General features: G+C 37.5%; 1 protein-coding gene across 2 annotated transcripts in view; it reads left to right on the forward strand.

Annotated features, from left to right (window-relative positions):
* NPAS3 (neuronal PAS domain protein 3) overlaps positions 1–22,025 on the forward strand; it is a 629,619-nt gene that overhangs the window by 86,002 nt on the left and 521,592 nt on the right. Inside the window, exon 2 of one of the 2 annotated variants that reach the window (XM_021402757.1) lies at positions 1,153–1,242. The exons of the other annotated variant lie outside the window; for it this stretch is intronic. Within the exon in view, the coding sequence (XP_021258432.1) occupies positions 1,153–1,242 (90 nt within the window). The remainder of the gene's footprint in view (positions 1–1,152; positions 1,243–22,025) is intronic. 2 annotated transcript variants of the gene reach the window in all.

A 22,025-nucleotide genomic window follows, 5' to 3' on the forward strand; every position in this document is an offset into this window, starting at 1 on the left:
TCATGGATGGCCCTCAGTTTCCAACGCAGAAAATTTTCCATTTTTTTGCAAAGCTTCTTGCTGGATTATTATACTCTTTTTTTTTTTTCTCATACCTCCTTAATCAAATTACTGTTAAAACACACATGATTTTCAACATTTTCCTGTTTAAAAAACAGGACTAGCTCAGAGTAATATAGATTTGTTATTTATAAAAGCAAAACTATAATGACAAGAACATTTATTAAGAATATTTTTCTCAGTCTAAAATGCAACATTTGAAAAATATGTAAGCTTCACAATTTTATGCCCTAGCTTGCTTACCTAGTATTATATTAAAAGAGACAAATGTGTTAATTTGTGGAAGGTAAAAATAAGCATCTAAAACATGCTTTTATCCCAGAGCAGAAGGGAGGGGAAAAATAAAAAAAAAAGGAAATTGGTGTGTTCTGTTTTGTGTGCAATACCCAAGTATATTTTAAAAATAATGTTGAATTCTTATAGCCAAATTATATTTTCTACTAAGAGGGAGTTGGGGGGGAATGAATAATAGAGTGATTGACAAATCTTTTAGGGACTGATTTTACAAGATGCTGCGCACCTCCTGATTGCTGCCAATCACTTCCATTTTTTTTTCAGTTGATCCGAGAACATATGGCATTATTCAGATGGTGCTGAGCACCTTCAGTCACAGTCCTCATAATGCCACAACATCCTCATATTCTGCAAATGTGTGAATTGCTGTTGACGTTTTAAATTGGAGGGTTATTTGGTCTTTGTCTGGATAAACTCCTAGCTGATATAAATGGATGTCTTGCCTGAGGATGGGCTGCAACAGTAAACAATAAATAATCAATTTTATAAGCGCTATTTTATATTTTACACAAACTATGTGAAGTATCAGTTTGGTTCATAAAATTCTTTACAACTTTTATTTGATGGGGGAAAAAACTACTGTTATTGTGGAGAACTGAAGTTTAGTTTACTCTCAGTGCAAATTTCTAAAAGTGGAATCTCTGGATGTTATGTGCACAAGGCAGTTGATTTAAAGAGATCGGAAAGATGTTTAAAAATATATATAAATAAATCAATTTCAACATACTGATTGTGCTGTATTACAGTTACCTGTAGAGAATCTCTAGTCATGTCTATCTGTTTTTGATGCCTCTACAGAATAACTGTCCAGCATCCTCTGCCCAACCAATCAGAATGTAGGAAAATCTACAGATATGACGGAATCTACTGTGAATCTACCTACCAGAAGTATGTTGAAATCTGTGTGAGTCTTGCCTCTAGCTCGTGCATTTAGTGCTCGTGCTCTCCCGCTATTTGCAAATTACATATGTTGAAACCTTATACCTCTGCTTACATGTAAACTCTCTAAAGCAGGGACAGAAATATGTTGCTTAATTCTTTGGGATTGTGTTCTAAAAGCTAAAAAGCAAATAAAAGACCCTATGACATTGCTAAATCTCTTAGGTATGCTTTTGTACAGTGCAATAAACAAAAATGTATACATTAGAAAATCTAGGCAAAATGTATTGCACAGGTGCTTCACATCCTAGGGATTTGAAAGGTGTGTTATGTATAAATTAGCTGTCACTTTTTTTCAGTCATGTAATGGAATGATGAGCTGTAATTTGCATAATCCTTTAAGAAGTCAAATTATACTGTCATGTAGCAGACTTAACATGCTAGCTAGGATTTCTTAGCTTTGCAGCTAATTAGTATGTACCTTACAGGACAGTTAAATTGAAGTTGAGTCCTCTTGCTTTGCAGTCATTTGCCTTTGTCCACTGCCCTAACAGAGCCTGCTTTTATGTGCAACTGAAGGTTGTTACCAATGCTTTTGACAAAAGTGCTGCTGCTGTGGGCAGGCAACTGTAGCATGGTTAACTTACGTTACTTCTGCAATCTGTCAGTAAAGTTTCTATTTTACTGTAGTAAGGATATAATAATGCAGTTTTACATAGAATTCGAAAGTATATATTTGACAGGTATATTATAGATGATTTTGTATTAATATATTACAAATGCATTATGAACTTTCTACAATCTTGCTGGATTTTCAAACTGCTTTCTGTCACTTAGCATTTATTTTTCAAACCCCAACCTTATTCTTATTTTGTGTCTCAGTGGTATTGTTGTCTCGTGTATAACAGATGTCATTTTCAAAAACAAAAAAAGTCCTCAGCTTCTAAACATCAGTTGTACTTACATTGGTACAAAATGTTTCTTGGGCAAGGCTGTCATACTCATCATAATTTTTTTGGGGTCATGTTCTTTCATTCATTTTTCTTTTTCCATAACTTGTTGCTTGGTTTTTGTCATTTCTTTGAAATGCATTTTTAAGTAATAGCTACCACCACGTCAAAAATAACTGGTATTTTTGAGTAAATGAAAGGTATCATTTTGGTTTAGAGAACTGAGAAGGAAAGAGAAATCTAGATTATCGATATAATTATAGCATTAATTTAACTTGGTGATCCAAAATAGAAATCTGGCCACTGGCTTGGCTTTAAAAAACAAACAAACAAACAAAAAAACCTGCGAATAGCTACTTTGGATCTGAGATCGTATTTACGATTTGTATTGATTTGTAAGTATTTCTTGCACTTTTTCTTGGTTTTCCCATCTCACTCTGCCAGTAATCAGTGTACAGGCTGATTTAAGCATTTTAGATCTAGTGTGATTGTAAATGTCAGCATAGAACTCAACTTTTGTGCCTTTAATTCTCTTGTAACGTTGCTAATCATGAAAATGTATCCCTTTGTTTAAATGTTTAAAGCAGATTTGTTGAGTACTATCTCAGTTTTCAGAGTAACTTCAAGATTTTGAAGCTTCGTGGAAATAAGAGAAAACTGCCTTAGTTTCTTATGAGTGCTAAATACAGCGATGCTGATTATCTTAATGTTTGAAATTAAATAGACTTTACTGTTAGTATAGTCAAAACAGCTAGCTGATGCTGACCACAAAATAAGATGGTAGAAGTTCACTTACAAATAGGTACCCAGTTGTGCAGGCAAATTTGGCCAAGAAAAAAGGCCAAAAATCAGACAGGTGATGAAGCAGTGTTATAATTGACATCTGTTTTGTCATTACCTGAAATTCCTTATGTGATGAATTGGTTGAAGTATTATTGCCAAGTTCACTTATAGAAAACAGATTGGTTTTGAAAACTAATGCCTGTCTTTCTCCAGCAGTGAGTGGGTTTTTTCGATTAGTGAAATGTTCCCTTGGTGGTACTTCAGTGCTATTTAAGTTCTCTGAGGCATTCTTTCTATCTTCCTCCCAGTGGATGTTTTTGGTACTTTTTCCCATGGTGATATATTTTCAATTATATAAGAGTTTTAACAACAAGTTGTTGAAAACTTCTCACTAAATTGCAACCACAAAAAAAAACCAAAACCAACCAAACAAAAAAAAACCCAGCAAAATCAAGCTGTATTAAGAACATTTTATTGATGGACAGTGGGCTGAATATAGCAGTGTGCCCAGGTGGCCAAGAAGGCCAATGGCATCCTGGCTTGTGTCAGAAATGGTGTGGTGAGCAGGTCTAGGGAAGTAATCCTGCCCCTGTACTCGGCATTGGTGAGGCCTCATCTTGAGTACTGTGTTCAGTTTTGGGCACCTCAGTACAGAAAGGACATTGAGGTGCTGGACCAGGTCCAAAGAAGGGCAACAAGGCTTGTGAAGGGCTTGGAGAATACGCCCTATGAGGAGTGACTAAAGGTACTGAGGCTGTTTAGTCTGGGGAAGAGGAGGCTGAGGGGAGACCTTATTGCTCTCTTCAAATACCTGAGAGGTGGTTGCAGTGAGAGCGGGGTTGGTCTCTTCTCACTGGTGACAGGTGACGGAACAAGGGGAAATAGCCTCAAGTTGCACCGGGGGAGGTTTGGGTTGAATATCAGGAAAAACTTCTTTACAGAAAGAGTTGTTAGGCACTGGAATAGACTCTGCAGGGAGGTGGTTGAGTCACCATCCCTGAATGTGTTTAAAAACCGTCTGGATATGCTCAGAGACATGATTTAGCGGTGGGTTGTTAGAGTTAGGGTAGTATGGTTAGGTTGTGGTTGGACTTGATGATCTTGAAGGTCTTTTCCAACCTGAGCAATTCTATGATTCTATGATTTTTGAAGCTTAAACATCTGGATGAACTCTTGCTAACAGAAAACTGTGTATGAAGTAATGTCCACTTGAACTATGCTGCTGGAGGAGGGACTGCAGCTTTGGTAGCCATTAGTGATATCTTCAAACTAGTTGCTTAGGGCACCTGATGGTGGGAGGCACTGCAAAACAGCAGAAGGCTGTGTGGTGTGCAAATTCCACTAGGATATCTGGCTGTTGACCCAGGCAGCAGCTGGGTTCAGTAGTCGTTTAGAGCACCATTGCTGTCCATACCAGATTTAGAAACTACAGAATCGCATACCTGACAGAAGTGTAGTCATATCTCTAGTACCTGGTAGTTCCTGTTCCTTCATAAATATTTGAAGGTCCTTTTTACGTTCTGAACTTTTTCAGAGTTGAGTTAATCTCCACTTTTCACAATTCAGATACTCTTGTGGTATGACCATTTACTAGACTGGAGTCTGTGCACTTTCCACATGCTGGGAATACTTGCTTGCTAGAAGCTTGTTTGGTTTTGTTTTTAAGTTATGGGACTTTCTTTTTATTATTTATTTATTATTTTTTATTGTGGTTCTTTCTTTTTCTTGACTTTTTTTTCCCCCAATTCCATTAAAAACAGCTGTCAGCATAATGCCTTTTCTCTTACTCTGGATTTTTGCTTAACTGTCTCTGTATTAAAGATATTTTGTATATAGCTACTTAGCAATTGAAATTGAGATATTCTTATCTTTTCCGTAATAATCTGGCAGGCTTATGCCCTGACCTTCTACCTCAGAAATATTTTTTCAGAAAACATTTGGTGAAGAATGGAGTTGGACTTGATGATCTTTATAGGGTCCCTTCCAACTTAGGGTATTATATGATTCTAAGTAATGTTTTTAGTCAAACTTCAGTGCTAATACAAACTAGAAATAAATTTGTAAGAGTTCTTAAGGACGTAGTTTAGTCAACATGTTTTAATTCTCTTAAAAAAAAAAAAAAGAGGGGAGTTGGGCCAATAATATATTTTGTCTGTTTTATATATATTAAATATTTCAGTGGAAATCACTCTAAACTATTTATGATCCGCTTACAATCAAGTATTACGAGTGCCACTAGATATCCCACCCACAACAGAAGGAAACACACTGTTGCAAATACTGATGGCCAAAAGATACTTCCTCCCCACCCCGTACTCCCCTCCCTCTTCTGTCTATCACATCGGTTGCCATGGGCCTATGTTATTTGTGGTTGCTGTACATGTAAATATGCATTAAAGAAAGATCTAAAGTTTGAAAACAATTACAGTTTGTTTCTGCATTCCCTAGTGGTAATGACCAACACAACGTAATTGTTCTAAAAAGATTTTACAGTTGTGCTTTTTGAAGTAGTTTATATGTCTTGAGCTATGGCAGTAAAACCAGAGACCTGTCAGTTACTGACCTGGAGTTTGACTGACCATCACCTCCTGAATACTTTTTTCTATTTTTTTTTTCCCTCCCTGTCCCCATTGCTGTAGCCAGGAATTTCAAGACTTCTTTTGTAGTGTCAAACAAAACTGACAATAAAAAGAAATATTTTCTTCTCACTTCTAGTTCACTATAACCAAGCTGCCAAGGCTTTTCCCACTTGCCCAGGTTGAAAATTCTTTCTTTTGTTTGCTCAGACACCTATGTTTTGCACTCTTGTTCACTTTTATGGAGTGTCAAATAGTGAACAAAGCCTGTGTAGAAGATCTCCAGAGATGGCACAGCTCCCTGCACGTGCTCCAGTTATATTTGTTGCTGAATTACAAGGAATAATGGCTTGTCAAGAAAACTGGTATTTTTTTCTTGCTTTTCTGTCGGGAGTCTCGGTTGTGTACAAGCAGAGGATATCTCAGTTATTTCTTCTCCTAGAAGTTATTCCTTTCATAAAGTGGTTCTTCACAGTATCTGGATTGTGAAGGGGAAATTCTCAGTTTGGTGGCTCTTACGTTCTATCTCCAAAGCAAGGGTGGAAGAATAATTTCTTCATTTCTTCCTGTCCATATTAAGCAGACATAAGTGTCATTTCTGTTTTCAGGCAGAGAACAGAGAACAGGAAAGAGTTCTGCAGTAAAGTATTTCTTCTGAAATCAAAAGCACAGAATAAATATGCAAGGAAAACACCTCACTCACTTAGGTCCCAGAAATACAGCTACGGCTTTATTAGCTCTTTTTCCTTTCATTTCTCTGCAATGATCATAGAACAGAAGGCTTATTGAATTCAGTGTAAGAAGTGGAGCAGTTTGTCCTGGAAGGTGTAGCTGGTCATATACACATTACCATACTGAGCATGTGAATGCTCAGAACATCCAGACTTACCAGGCTAAAATAAGCTCCCCTTAGACTGGATGATAGCTCAAAAAATATAAACATTTGTACAACTGAGAGAAGGAGGCACAAAGCTAGGCCATTCTTGTCAGTCTCTAGGGCTGAAATTAAGGTTTATTTATCAAATGGACAAAACAAATACAGAATTGCTTTGCATATCCAAGAAATCTCATAGCCCTGCTTAGACATCACAAGAGAATACAATGGACCAAATAACTCTCCCAGGGTTTCTTGTGGGGAAAGATTAAAGGATTCCTTGTGGTTGTTGAGGTGGTCTGCAATGGTCATCCTGAGCTTAGTGTGGTGAGAGCAGACAAAGCAGAGGAGAGCTAATAGTACTGAATGGAGAACTGCAACTCTGTGGGATTGGGCTTAAAACCCCTTGCTGGCTCTTCTGCAGCTGGTCTTGCTGGTATGATGATTGGGATGGTGGAGAGAATTTGAGAAGGGCTGAGAGATCACTACCTTTTTATGTCTTTCAATTCCTTAGAGGTAGTGCGGCACATAAATTGACTCAGGCATGAAACTTTTCATTATCCTTGTTTATATGATGTTGGATGGATTGGGATAGTTTGAAACAGTTCTTCTAGCTGCAGGAAAAAAAAAAGCAGCATGTAAGAGAACAAGACTGTCATTCAAGCTAATGCTGTAGGGCATTGGGGTATACGAGCTTCTTCCCCCTTCAGTATGTCATATATAGGGGTTAATCTAGCAAGGAGTTGGTAGGGGACAGTCTTTGTACTTGTACTGAAAAATGTGCTTTTTTCATTTAATCTGCTTTTGTAAAAGTAAAAAGATAATATTTCCTCATTTCACATCTTGTTTTTTCTCCTTGCAGTCTGAATTTGATGGCTATATTTGAAGAAGTCTACATGTTTCCTTGCTATAAATTTGACCTAACACTATATTTTTTTGAAAGCTAATAACCTAATTCACTATTTATGAGCATCTGCCAAATAAGCCACTAGTAACAAGCCTATTAATATAAATCTGATTCTTGTAGCCGCAGTGTGAGACTCTCTCTAGCAGATCTTTAATCCTGTTACCACTACCTGTTTCTGCTCTTAAAGCATAACTCAAAAATATGCATATCTGCATACTCTCTGTGCTGAGCTTTCTAGATGTCTTTTGCAGCAAAAAACAGGAGTCTTAAACTGAATTTAAAACAAAGAAAGGTGACCAACATCATCTTGCATCTAAGATGTGAGAGTGGGCTTTCGCTGGGCAAGAAATGAGATTAGCTGTGCCACTTTAAAGTGATCAATGGTCACTGGCTAGCATTAAGTTGAATATCTAATCCTTGGCTGATTGAAGCATTTAAGAGAACAGCACTCAAAAATATAATTTTTCAATAACAGAAATGTTATCATACTTGTATTTCTATTATGACATAGATATTGCTCTGGTTTTAAATTTTACTCTGAGATTAATGGAATGTACCCTGACTAGTGAATAGATGATATGTATAATTGTTACCTAAAAATTTTCTTCCACTGAAAAATAAAGGGCCACGTTATTCGGTTTTCCAAAATCCTAGTCAGTTTATAGTTCAATACAAATTTTGAAGATTGATTTAAGCTTTGCAGCATCTAATTGTAACATCTATTCTTGGTTAAATCCTGAATTGAATTTAGTATTGGTCAGTGGACCAATTAGGCAATTACTGTTTGCTGTCTTGCATGCAATTAATCTGGTTGGGTCTTCAGGTCCCTTGACCACACCCTTTGAATTCCCTGTCAATAGGTGTTTTTTTGGTAGTCTATAGAAATTGTTCATGCATTTCATTTTTATTTCAGATATGAAAGTCTTGGTGAGTTTTTTTTGAGTCATGCTACAATTTTCAGAAATTGAAAGATCAATTCAAATTATCAGTGACTGTGTTACTCTTTGCATTCAGCAGTACTTGAATTTTCCCATGCTCTTTCAGTACCTCTTTGCATTGTACAAATAAAGAAACATTAATACCTAGTATTTCCAAAGTACTGCTTGGGAAAGCAGTGTGCAGGATAAGTCCATTTCATTTACCAATGATGTATGCATTCATTCAACAACTGAAGAAAAATAGTAATTTATTTTTTTCCCAAGCATAAGGAGACAAATACCTGCCCTAAAGCTCGTGTAAAAGTCATGGGTTGCAGTAGTGAAGGTATCATGGACCATTTTATGTATGCTTTTGAAAGGTAGAGTGACAACTTTTGGTTTGAAAGAGCAATATAAGATAGATAGAAAGACAATCCTGCAACCTTTTTTTATTAGAAGGAAAATGCTGAAAATAAGAAGTTCTGGTAAACAAAAATGCTACTTTTCTTAGATGAAATGTATTTACTGTTAGTTACCATTTCTGTTAAGTGTTGCTACTTTATTTTATGTTGAATTTTCACCAAATCTGGAAGTATTAAGTTTAAGAATCCTTTAATACTCATGACGTTCCTTCTCCCTAGAGAGTAAGAAGTTGACCTTTTATCCCTGACTTTGACGGAGATTTCCTCTCTTGTTCTTAGCGAGGCATTTTCTCCAGAATGTGAACTACTCTTGTAGCTGTTTGCAGTCTTTTTGGTTTGAGTAGTGGTACCATGCATTAGATGTTCCTCTGGTAAAACTCAAGTATCACAGATGCAAACCAGCTCTGTGTTGTTGCCTGCTGTTTAAAACAAAGATTCTCTGTGTCTTGCATGGGTAGTGATTTATACAAGCCTTTCCCATTGCTCCTCAGTGTTTCTTTCTCTGTACATCAAAGGATTGCTTTTACTGCACTAGCCTGGACTTTACACTGTAGGCTAATACTGATTTTGTTACTCACCATCATCCATGTGCCCCTTTCTGTGTTGTTATTTTGCCTTTATCTGGAATGTATGTTCTTAGTTACTAGACAGACAGCTTTGTGCTCTGCTGTGTTAAAACACATCTTACTCAGGTGAGCCCAGGCTGCCATGCAATCTGCAGAACTGACAGCTCCTCAGTAGTTACCATTTTCTTATCTTTTGTGTCATCTGCAAATTTTACTGAGAAAGATTTTGTTTTCTTTCACATCACTGATTTATTCTGTACAGGTACTCTGCAGGGAATAAAGGGCCCAAGGAGCTCTTTCCCTGCATGGAGTACTTTGGGTAGGTCTAATTCATATTTCAGAGCTGCTCGTCATAATGGCTGGGATCAGATTAGGGCTGCTGGCACTGATGAGCTGCAACCAAACAGGGAATGTGAGTAATGAGCAAAGACATTACTTTCAGGAGTATGAGTTGACAACGGCCTTTCTTTAGAGTAATATAAGGCTTGTTTTGTATAGCGATGCTGTTGAAATACAGAAAAAAGATTTCCCTTGAAAATTTGCATGTCTGTAGTGATGGCTAATAGTTAACCTGTTTTTTGGAAACAAAACTCAGTTATTTGTGAATGGTTAGCAAATTAAGTGAACGTGTGTCCAGAAAGAAGTGCAAAGAAGTGGCTTTTGGAAAACTGGAAACATTTTGTGTTAGATTTTTTCCTAAACAAATTACTTTTACTTCATTTTCAAGTGATGCTTTTATTTAGAACTAGGATTCCTCTGAGACAACCAGAAGATTAAATAATGAAATCATCAAGCATAATGATTTATTGTAACATAGACTCAGAGTTTATTGGAAATGAATCTTTTTGTTAATATTTTGTCCCTCATTCTCCTGTTCCTTCCCCCACCTCCCAAAAAGGTTTCATTGAACAAAATTCAAAATTTTGCTCTCATTTCTTAACAACAATAACAAGATGAAGTTGATGACTTAGCAGACCTCTGTAGCACTTGCTTCTGTTTAATGCTTAAGTTGTTTAGTGACTTATTTATTCTCCCACCCAGCCATAGGACTTCACAATACAAAAGTGATGCAACTCATATTTCACATTCAGATGCAGCAATATAACTAATCTTTGATCTTATTTTTGGGGAAAACTGTTGACTTATTGTTAAAATTCCTTTTCTTTAAATTGACTACGGATAGTGCTATTTTGCCTTATGCTGATTTGTTTTTACTAAAGGAGAAACAATGCTCCAGTGAGAACACACAAATATTTAGCAAAATGTTCATTGCTTCAAACTGGTTTACAGAAAACAAGACTTGTATTAAATTTTGTAAAACTTTTGTCCATTTTTGCTCCAGTTCTGGAGCCCCCAACACAAGACGGCATGGAGTTGTTGGAGCAGGTCTAGAGGAGGTTCCACAAAGATGATCAGAGGGCTAGAGACCCTTCCCCATGAGGACAGGCTGAGGGAGCTGGGGTTCTTCAGCATGGAGAAGAGAAGTCTCTGAGGAGACCTTACAGTGACCTTCCAGTACCTGAAGGGGGCCTACAGGAAAGCTAGGGGGGGAATGTTTATAAGGGCGTGTAGTGACAGGATGAGGAGAAATGGTTTTAAACTGGAAGAGCGTAGATTTAGACTAGATATCAGGAAGAAATTCTTTTCTGTGAGGATGGTAAGACACTGGAACAGGTTGCCCAGTTAGTTTGCAAGGCTGGCTGGGGCTTTGAGCAACCTGGTCTGGAGGGAAGTGTCTCTGCCGATTGCATTGGGGTTGGAACTAGATGATCTTAAAGATCCCTTCCAACCCAAACCATTCTTTGATTCATTCTCTATATATTATTAGATGTTTTACCTTGAAGTTCCATGCTCATATGCACATACATATGTATACACAAGTACATACACCATTTTGAAAATAAAGAAAATACGATGATGTTAGGGATTAAGATAATGAAAGTGGGAAGCATATTTCTGTGTAATGCAAGTGCAGTAGAAAGGTAGAAATTTGTAATTGTCATCATCTTCAGGCATAAAGCCAATCTTGTATTGTCAATCTCCCCCCCCCAATAAAACCAAACAAAACACCCAACAACAACAAAACCATATTGCAATACTATATAATCAAAGATGATACAATTAAGATTTGCCCTTTATTTATGGTAAATAGGAAATAAATTTCTCAGAAATACCAAGCAAAAAATCTGATCAACAAGAAGGGGGATGCACAATCTGTCGCATTTCTAAGCCTTATGTTCTTTGAGTGACAGGAGACTCACAAAAGAAGGTGCCTTTTCCTGTTATAATTGCATTGGACTTTCTCTTACAGTTTTGTGGCTGAAGTTGGGTCTGTGCCATATTTGAGACTGCAGATTGTGACGCAGGGTAGTCTGAGATGCTGTATCATGTACCATTTAATCAGGCTGCACTAGTTAGAGCATGTGTGGTAAACTGGGAATAATTTGTGTGTAAAGTCTTTCCAGCTGCATTTATATAAAAGGTGAAATTCCCATACCTCTACACAGAAGTGAGTTAAATGGACTGCGGGGAACTGAGCAGCAGTTGAATGAATTAATTTCATGTACCTGTCCATAGCTGGCTGTGACACTACAGTGTGGCTTCTCCACAGCTGACTTGAAGCCAGGGCCCCTGCATGTCTTTGTGGAGTTCCTGGGCTGCTGAATTTATCAGTACTGATCAATTGCCTCCTTGCCTAGAAGTGTTGTGTGTAGCTTTCCACCCCTTGCTAAATCGGAATTACTACTCTATGTGCCTAGGGGTAATTCCAAAGGCCTCACTTAATGCTGGGTGGACTTTGCTGCCTGTTAAGGCCTCTAAGATGGAGGCAATTGCAGTGTTAGGAGAGAGAGCACTAGCATTGTCCCCTTATGCATGGCCTGTTGGAAGCTACTGCACATGCTGCTTCATCGAGAGGTAGAGGCTGAGGGATAGGAGCTGTGGTGCAGTTCATCACCTGTATAAGGGGTGACCACTACTGACTGATGAATACCAAAGGTTCTTCAGCTTTTCTTTTGTTTAGACATAAACTATTGGTAGCAATAATGTTAAGAAAGAAGCGTGTTCATAAAAGGGATTTGACTCTAAAACTTCCAAAAAAATTAATTTGCATTTACTGAAATACAAATGATTAAAAGAAAACATGATGTAATTGATGTAAAGCAGTATATCCTGCAGGTCTAAAGGGACCTGCTGCCATGCTCTACACTTTGAGTCAGATGTTATTCTAAAACAAGTTTTCATGTTTTCCTAAGTTTGCAAGTCTAATTGAGCAGGTTTTTTTATTCAGTGGGGATAGAAAATAAAGAAAAATATTTTGAGCAAAATGCTGAATATCTTGGTTCAGAAATTGTATTTAACAAAAAAATACAGTCCAAGCTCACAGTATACTTTCATATCCCATTTGGACAAAGCTGTGTCAGTAGAAACCTGTATAGCATGTGCTGTTGTCTTGCACAACTGTTCTTCAACTGATATTGCTTTTTTGCTAATAAGTGATGATTTTCTCGTATAAGTACAAATCAAGCCTTTGCTGATGTGGTTCTTTACGTGTTTTGCCTCAATGGTCACTATGATTGCTCTATTGGTAGTGTGCTCCTAACAGAGACCTCATCTTGTTTTAGCCCTTCATAGAACGGCTTGGGTTGGAAGGGACTCCAGGAGTTCCAATCCCCCTGCCACAGACAATGTTGCCAACCACTAGATCAAGTACTAGATCACATCAGATTGTCCAGGGCGCCATCCAGCTTGGTCTTAAACACCTCCAGGGATGGGGCATCCACAACCTCTCTGGGCAACCTGCTCCAGCTCCTCACCACCTTCTCAGTGAAAAACTTCCCCCTGACATCTAATCTAAATCTCCCCTCCCTTAGTTTAAAACCATTCACCCTTGTCCTATTACTGTGTAAAAAGTTGATTTTCCTCATGTTTATAAACTCCATTTAAATGCTGGAAGGCCGCAATGAGGTCTCCCAGCAGCCTTCTCTTTTCCAGGCTGAACAATCCCAGTTCCTTCAGCCTATCTTCATAGGAGGAGTACTCCAGCCCTCCAGACCATTCAGTCATTTTGACTTCAAATTTCAACAAAGTAAGATTTATTTTGCAGAATTTGGAGGGACATTAGTTGTTCCACAACTTCATTGTGAATAATCATTTGGATAAAGAAGCTTGAGCTGTACTGTATTTAAAAAATCAGTCATACTTTTTTTTGTAATAATTTTTTTTGTCATTTGAGACATTCTTGTAGGAGACTTGAATTAAGGGTGAGAAACCTGGTATATTTCAATTTCAGTCTTCATAGAATACTCCAGATGCTGTGATTTACCTGATTTATTGTGGCAATGCTATCCATGCTAAATCCCACATAGTTGAGCTCTTTTGCATTGATATCTAATGATGTACACAAAATTTTTCCAAAAAAATACTCTGAGCTTTATAGTCCTTCAAAAATCCCTCAACCAAAATCGAACTGTAAAACCTAATGACTGTATCCTAGTCAGGCACAATGCTTTGCTACTTGCTTTGAGATCTTCTTCTTGCTTTAGATCTTCTGACTAAGAAAGCATTTTATGGTTATCATAGCAGGAGGCTTCTTACTTCCAGGGATAGCAGCATGCTTTTAGAATCACTGCATTGCTGCTTGTTTACTGATGATGGCTGTGTTACATGCTGGACCCAGCATGCTAGACAGAGGCAGTTCTGATTCATATCACCCTGGGGAGCATCAGGCATGTATCCAAACCATGCATCAGCATCAATAGTAACTGTGGCATTGAAATTACTAGAAAGGGATAGCATCAGATAATTATCCATAAAGAAGTACTACTGAATGGCTGTAAAATTCACAGCTGGTAGGTTCATATCTTCCAGGAGCGTGGTACTCTGTAATGGGCAAAATATGTTAAGAAACAGGTCAAGGCAACCTCATTAGATAGTTTTTTCGTTGTTACTTTATCTTTCCTCTCACCTCCTTCCCAAGTTTACTGGCAAGTTATAAACAACCTTTCGTGAGATGTCAGAAGAACAATTCATCCACTCCAGGCCTAGGTTATCACTTAAATGTTAAACTGAAATCTAAATATTGACATTGTCTCTAACTGGAACGAAATACATTTCAGAATACCAACAATTACGTGCGCATTTCTGACTTTTGTATGCTCCAGATTTTTTTTTTTTTTTGATTAGGATACTTTGTGTCCTTGCAGCAATGTTCCCTTCGTAAGAGTTAAGATACCCCAAGCAATGTTGGCCAGAGCAGTGAACTGCTCTTTTTTTTTTTTTTCCTTTGTTTCCTGGCTAACTCCAGTTACCATTTATTTTGAGTTGAAAACTAGGAATAGCTCTTCCCCCTTAAATTGAGGGAGACTCTTATCTGGATCTTTGATGAATTCATAAAGATGAATAAATGTTGTGTTTCACAAATGTTTAGGTCATTTTATATGGGAATTGGCTGAACCCTCCATGCACTGCCTTTTATGAGGATAAGTGCTCCTTTTCTCAGCAACAGTTTAAGGAGGCAGAGTCCTCCTCTGAGCCTCTTCACCCGAGCATTTTTTTAGTGGATAGTTAGTACTGGCCATATGGCTCTTGCAAGCATCTTAAATGCAAGTCTTGGTGTCATGGCATCAGTATACTCAAGGTTTTAAGTGGGAGGTTTCTTCCTTCACCACAGTTCTGATGCATGTTGTTCACTCCTGTCTGTGAACACTCGTGATACATGTGCTGTTAGGATGCTTGAAACTAGCATTTTATGCTAACACTCCTAACTTTGCGGTCGGGCCCTGGAATGGGGAAGTAGGGCTCCTCTGCTCTAAAAGCTGTTTCTCTGCATGTTTGAAGTGTGTTTTCTCTAAAGACATCATAAAAGGTTCATCTGTTTACACATGAATATTTTATAAGAGGTGATTTTGGGAAATGTATTAAAATTCATGTTGGGATGAAACTCCTGTTGGATTAACATTTGTATACTGTGTTATCTTCTTCCATGTGCTTATCTAAGGACAATTTGTAAAACCAAAGTAAATAAATAATTGCTTACAGTTGGTCATCTACTCATACTTGTACACCCAATGCCACATTTGTGGCTTTGTACTCTTGCTTGCTTTGATTTTTACATGTGGATATTTTTGATTAAAAAATCAAATCCAGTGTATGCAAACATCAGCCACTTATGTTTAAGGAAAATTTTACATCTGCATTAGAATGAAAAACATAGTTCAAGTGCTGCATATTGCATGCAGGCAGTGAGATGACGTCAAAAACAGAAAATTATTGTATTTTAGACCAAATGCAGTAGTAACTGTAAACAGGAAGTTACTGTTTTTCCCCTTAATACTTCAGTTTTGACACTGAAAATCTCCCTACGACTAAACGTTCCTGTTTAGTTACGTCTTATCCACACAGTTTCCTCTGCTGCTGGTTGGACTCGCTGTTACTTACCCATCTTCCTGGGGCTGGAGGTTATGTTCCTCACAACAGCAGCATATTGCAGAGCTATTGGTAGCACTTACATAGATTAGTGCCTGATACTGTTTTTAATGTGCCTATTACCTCCAGCTATGTACCTCCTTCTCCCTGGCTTGAGGCCTGTATTCAGAAGACCACAGTATGTATTCCAGATGGCACTGCAAACAGTGTCTGCCGGGGAAAAACAGGTAAGAATAATGAACCAGGGAGGTAATTGGAGAACTGTACTGTATAATTTGATTATCATCTCAGATGCAAGGGATTCAAAAATACTAGTTAAAACATAAATACTGGTATTACAATGCTTATTATATGGTAGTAAACAACTCAGTAAACAAATGAAAATTTAGGTCAGAGCTGTACTTCACTACACTGGTGAAGAAAAATTTTGTGATAGAATGAACTGCCATTCTATTGCATACAGATTTGGGCAAGAGCCTTTTCCAGTGATGTACATGAAAGCAGGTTTAGAATATGAAAATCATGCTTTTTTTAATCCTAGTGTTAGATGTAAAAAGACTTGTTTGTGTGTACAAGAAAAGTTTTTGAATAGATGTTCTTCTATGCGACACCAGCTTCTACTAGTGAACAATGTATGAGTTGCAATTTGTTTCCTCTGTGCTTTTTTCTCTCCAAACACCCCTTGCCTATGTCCACACTTTTGAAAGCTGCTAAGAAAAAAAATCTGAACACCTTGAATAAAATATTTTTAACTCAAAATCTGTGTAATTTTAACCCAACAAACTGCTTTCTGTCACACTATTTCATCAGAATGGACAGCAGTTTGACAAAAATTCCATTTACTTCCAAAGCACTGGCCACAGTTCTGACTTTCAGTTTCTACCAGAACAATCCAGCAGCTTCTCCCACAGATTGTTTCTCCATATTGTGAGAGGAAGATTTATCTTAAACTTGACGCAAGACTTGCCTTCTTTTAGATGCATGGGCCTCCATCAGATGGTAGCTGCCAGATCTTTAACCACTTCAGCTGCTGTAGAACTGATTTGTCATTTGGCTTGCATCATGTGTAGTTGCTAACTCCTGGGTACATTAAATCCTAATTGGAGCAGTAGAATTTTGTTCCTACTTTAGAATTCTTTTTTAGCTATATGTGATTATACAGTGGTAAATAAGCCTATTTAAAATATCTATAGCATATGGATCAAAGAATGCTACAGCATATGGATCAAAGAATGTTTTTGATGGAAGGGAGTTCACTGTTTGTAATTCTGTGTAAAGACCTGGTTATTTAAGGTGTTTGCCCTGTGAATATGTGGTTGATATGAGTGGTGGAGGATCATTACCTGACTTTTAGTTTGCCATAAGTAGCTAATTCCATGTTCTGGTAGGTAGAGGTTGGCTGTAACACTGCTGTGCATATACCTGGGGAGACACAAGCACATATAAGAGGAAAGATGAGTAATTCCCATTGGATTTAGAATATGCCTATAAGAAGAATGCTCAGAACTGTGGAAAAGAAGTGCACAATATAACTGAGTCTTCAATACTGTAGTGTCAAAAGTGCCCAGAATGGACTTGGGAAGGAAGAATGGATAACAGTCTTGTTGAAACAAATGAATCCTGTGCAACGAATGGGATCAGGGTCCCTGATTAGGTGTAACTCAGGAAAAACTTCTTTACTGAAGGGGTTGTTAAGCACTGGAACAGGCTCCCCAGGGAGGTGGTTGAGTCACCTTCCCTGAATGTGTTTAAAAACTGTTTGGATGTGGTGCTTGGGGACATGATTTAGCAGTGGGTTTTTAGAGCAGTATGGTTAGGTTGCAGTTGGACTTGATGATCTTGAAGGTCTTTTCCAACCTGAGCAATTCTATGATTCTGTGAACTCAGCTCAGGCATAAGGAATGGGGCTGAAGAGTACAACAGATGGAGAGCTGACTGTTGCAGTGATAAGGGGAAGAAGGTGTATGCAAAAGGGAAAGCCCTGTGATCCTCCAAGGGCACTTCTTGAAGCTCAAGCAAGATGGGAGAACTGGACAGCTGGATCGTCTATAGCTTTGCACGCTAGTGAATGGAAAGTGTACTTGTTTTTGGAAACCACTGGAAAAATCTCTCTATTTTTTGCTTCAACATTACTTCAGAGAGTGAACACAAAATCCCACAAAGGTTAGAGCTACCAGGGCTTATGCTCTTGACCACTGGAGAACAAAGCTAGTGTTGTCTCATGTAGATAGAAAGTGGTGACTAAGAAGGCCCATGCCTAGTAACTGTGCGACAGCAATCATGAAAGTGGTTATCTCTAGTCTGAGGAAAGTGCATGAAAACTAGACTGCAGGAGGCTTAAAATCTCACAGACATAGTGCAACCCAAACGTAACAGCTGGCTGAATGGAGTCTTCCAAGGCTAGTGGTTTGCATCAGCAGGAAGATCTGTTATGCACCAGCTCTCTTATTTAGATTATACAGGTTGGCTAGGTATCTCGAACATGTGCCAACTGCAGTTGTAACATTTCTGGAAAAAAACCCAACAATTTTCCACATTCTAGAAAATCCACATGGAGAAACTTAACCATTCTGACTGTGCAATTGCTAACTCTGTTATCAGTTATGCATCTTGGTAGGACACAGAGACACGGCAGAGAAACTCTTGGGTAAAGCGCTAAAATGCTGAAATGACCCTTTCATTGTCACAAATGGACTGCTCTGCCTTATGACTTCTGCTTCATTGTCGGTTTAAAACAAAATTATTTATGACTGAGAAAGACTTCCTCACTGAAGTGCAATTCTCTTTCTTCCCTGAAGCAGTGAAGATGTTCTCTAGATGGCAAAAATGTTCAGCTCTGTTCCTTGACTACCACTTCTCTTATCAATCAGATTTAAGCATTAAATTTACCTATGCTTATTGCTGAGTGCTCAAAGCTATTTTTTGGCTGGGTATATCAGAATTTTGGTAAAACTACGTTGTCTAGTTAGAGGCTAGAATCCAATAATGATCTTTTAAAAATAGAATATTTAATTGATCTAAAAGTTGGAATCTTAGACACAAAGACAGGGACAGTGTAGTTTTCTTGTGGCTTCAAAATTTGGATCCCAGTTTGTCTAATACCCTGAAAGATATAGAGAATTTCCAGATCTATAAGATGGATATGCTGCTTTTGCCACTAAAGTATGGTAGGAAAGGAGGATGGAATTTTCTTAACTTTTTTTTCTGGCTTTTGTCTATTTTTTCAGTCCTAGATATTCATTTTAAAGTCATGCTGAATATTGCATCATTAATGTTCTTATTCTTTTGCCTCAGAAATATGTCTGGAATATGCTTTTATCTCTCCTTACTAATACTTGTAAACCTCATACCACTTCACCACTGTGGCACAGCTAATGCTCTTTTCCCTTGCTTAAGCCTACTGCAGTCTCTCTGGCCCTGCCGTCAATCACCAGCTGGATGCTGAGACAAATTATTTATAGCAGCTTCTGTCAGTACAGAGAAAATATTTTGAAAAATGCAGTTTAGAACCTGAGTGTCAGCCTGCTGAGTAGCCTGGTTAAACAGGAGAATTGACTCTGCCAAGTTTTTGTTGTTTGGCTTTTTTTTTCTTAATTTAAAAAAAAAAAGTGGTTTGGGGTCTAGCCTAAATAGTAAACAAAATAAGACTTTCTTGGCAGGGACTCATAACTGACTGGCTTACTAAAATTCTTAAGCATTTGCACTACTATTTCTGTCTGTACCGTTTTGTTCCCAGTAACATGGGCATTTTCAGCCCATTTTGCATGTCATACAGGAGAGTAGTGAAGGACTCATAAGCTCCAGCAGCTCTAGCAGATCCCTTGTCTTCTCGACTTGTTTTGTGTTGCTTTTTTTCTTTTCGTTGTTTGTTTGTTTTCCTCAGCAAATCTAAATGATTGTTAAAGTGTGTTGCTTCAGAGGTTCAAAATCCTACAATAAACAATACTTTATATCTCTTTTAGAATACTTCCTGTAAAGATTTCTGTGCTTAGTGTTTATGGCCAGAGCAAAACGTGTTTAAAAGATTTAGATAGGCAAGAAGCCACATCCATTTCTTTAAAGCCACTTTGAGAGAGGATGGTGGAAGCACACAGCATATTGCATAGTAAATCTTTTATTAGAAAGCAGCAAACCCCTTGTTGAGAAGTTGCATTGGTCTCTTGAGCCAGAGAATATTGCTGTCCTACAGATATATTGTTGGAAGCTGCATTGAGAAGAGCAGCCTACTTGTTAGTTGATAAATAGAGATTCGAATAATCTGCTGGGCTATTTTATGGTGCTTGTTAACAATATTTACCTTCCTAAATTGATTCAGTATAATCCTTGCTGTGGCTTTACCTCATTTCTGGAAGACATATAGATAATGTGGTACTTATATGAAGTCTTACATGTCACTGAGAAAATGCTAATTTTTCCTTAGTTGAATTGTGCGGCAAGATCATATTAACATAAACTTTGGAACATTTGAGCTCCCATAGGGTATGGAGTGTGGCTGATATGACATGACTTGCCTTCAACAGTTGTTTTAACAAGATATCCTTCATATAAAATATAGCAAGCTGAAAGGCATAACTGAACGAGTTTAGTAAAAAACACTATCGGCAAAATTCTTCACTTTCATCTTTATCTGATTAATTCAAGGCTGAATTTACAAAGAAAGCATTTCTAGTCTAGAATAGTATATGGAATGTTTGCTTTATTATTTTTTTTAAAATCTTATTTTATAGAAGATTGTTTCTAGTAAATTGTTAAACTCGTTTGTGGATTTACTCATAGTCAAAACCCATAATGTTTAAAAATCTTCTCACTTCTCCTAAATAATACATTAATTAACACTTCAGTAGCAGTTGGCATATTTAACACACAAGATAATTTACAGTTCCTAATATTTAAAACTGTGTATGAAAAAGACTAGCGTAAGTTAACAGAAAATGCAGTGTACTCACTACATGTGAATGTAGCAATAAATGCTAAATGTAAGATTTACATATAGCTGTGCTTTTAATTTATTAAAAATATATTCATATCTTGATAATACTGCTAGTGTTGTTTGAATTACTATTAAAGATTTTTCAGAGTCCTGCTTATACTTTATTCTTTTTATTAGTACCATGCAAAGACTTAGGATCAGATAATAATAATTTTTAGTTCATATAAACAATTTCATATTTTATGTAAAAATACTGTATTTTATTTTTTATACTTTTTACTTGCACAAGGCTTTTTATATTGTCTTGCAACAAAAGGCTTTGACTGACCATGAACTTAAGAACAGATCTCAAATACAGACAGATTTTACTGTCTCTTACTTTATACTGCAGATATAAGCTTACTACACAAGGATACTAAATGGCTTGAAGGTTTAGTAATGGGATGTGGAGACCTTCACCTTAGGTCACCAATATGAATGTAGCCCAGGTGGGTGGAAACTAAAAGCCATTATTATCTGATGGCTCTTGGTTGGCCTGTATAAAATGAGATGATGGTCCCAGTCCACTTCCTAGCAGAAGGATGGCAATATTGCAAAATCATGGCCAGAGCACTCACAAATTGGGGTATTTGGTGGAACTCTTTGCAGAAAAATCAGACACTGCCTGAGCTTGGGCACTGAACCTCAAATGGTTCCTCCCAGTCAGGCAAGAAGCATAATTGTGCAACAGAATGGAGAAACCATTGGTGCTTGTTTGGCCAGCTCTGTTTTGTAAATACATTTCCAAAACTGTTTAACTATGTTTGGCTCCTGTGGTCATTGCTTACAAGGTATTTCAAAGAAATGCTGCGTGGTCCTTCTTTGAAATAAGTGGAAGACCTGGCAAAAGGTCATGGGAGGTGAGCAAGGACAAAGTAGAGGATGGAGGGGGGAAACACAAGAACTTCTTCTACTAGTTAGCACTAAGTCTGGGTGAGGTTGTAATCCTGGTTGATTTTTTGCTAGTTGGCTCTAACTAGCTAGTTGACTCCCTCAGCTTTTCTGCTTTATTTTTGCCACCAGTCTCCAGCTGTTTTAGCTGTCCTGGAATGAGAATAAAAGCACTGTATGTTACATTATTGTCAGACGCTGTGAAAGACCCTTAATTGTGATCACTGTTTAAAATCAATGCTCAGTATCTAATTGTTCTAGAGAATGGCAATGCATATATTTTTTTTCCAACCTGCAGGTAATTTCTCCCTTTCAGCATTTATGCATGCTGGTTTAGGTGTATCTCTCTCAAACATAAACCAGACCTTCTATCTGTTCCTGATTAGCTAATGAAGCTCACCTGGCCTGATAAATGCAGCCTCATCAGCTCTTTTTTTTTTTTTCTTTTATCTTTTTTTCACTTTCTATGGAAATTTAAAGAGATTCTTTTGTCCTTAAAACCTTCTAGAAT

This window comes from Numida meleagris, chromosome 6, assembly GCF_002078875.1.
Source record: "Numida meleagris isolate 19003 breed g44 Domestic line chromosome 6, NumMel1.0, whole genome shotgun sequence".
NCBI classification, from domain to species: domain Eukaryota; kingdom Metazoa; phylum Chordata; class Aves; order Galliformes; family Numididae; genus Numida; species Numida meleagris.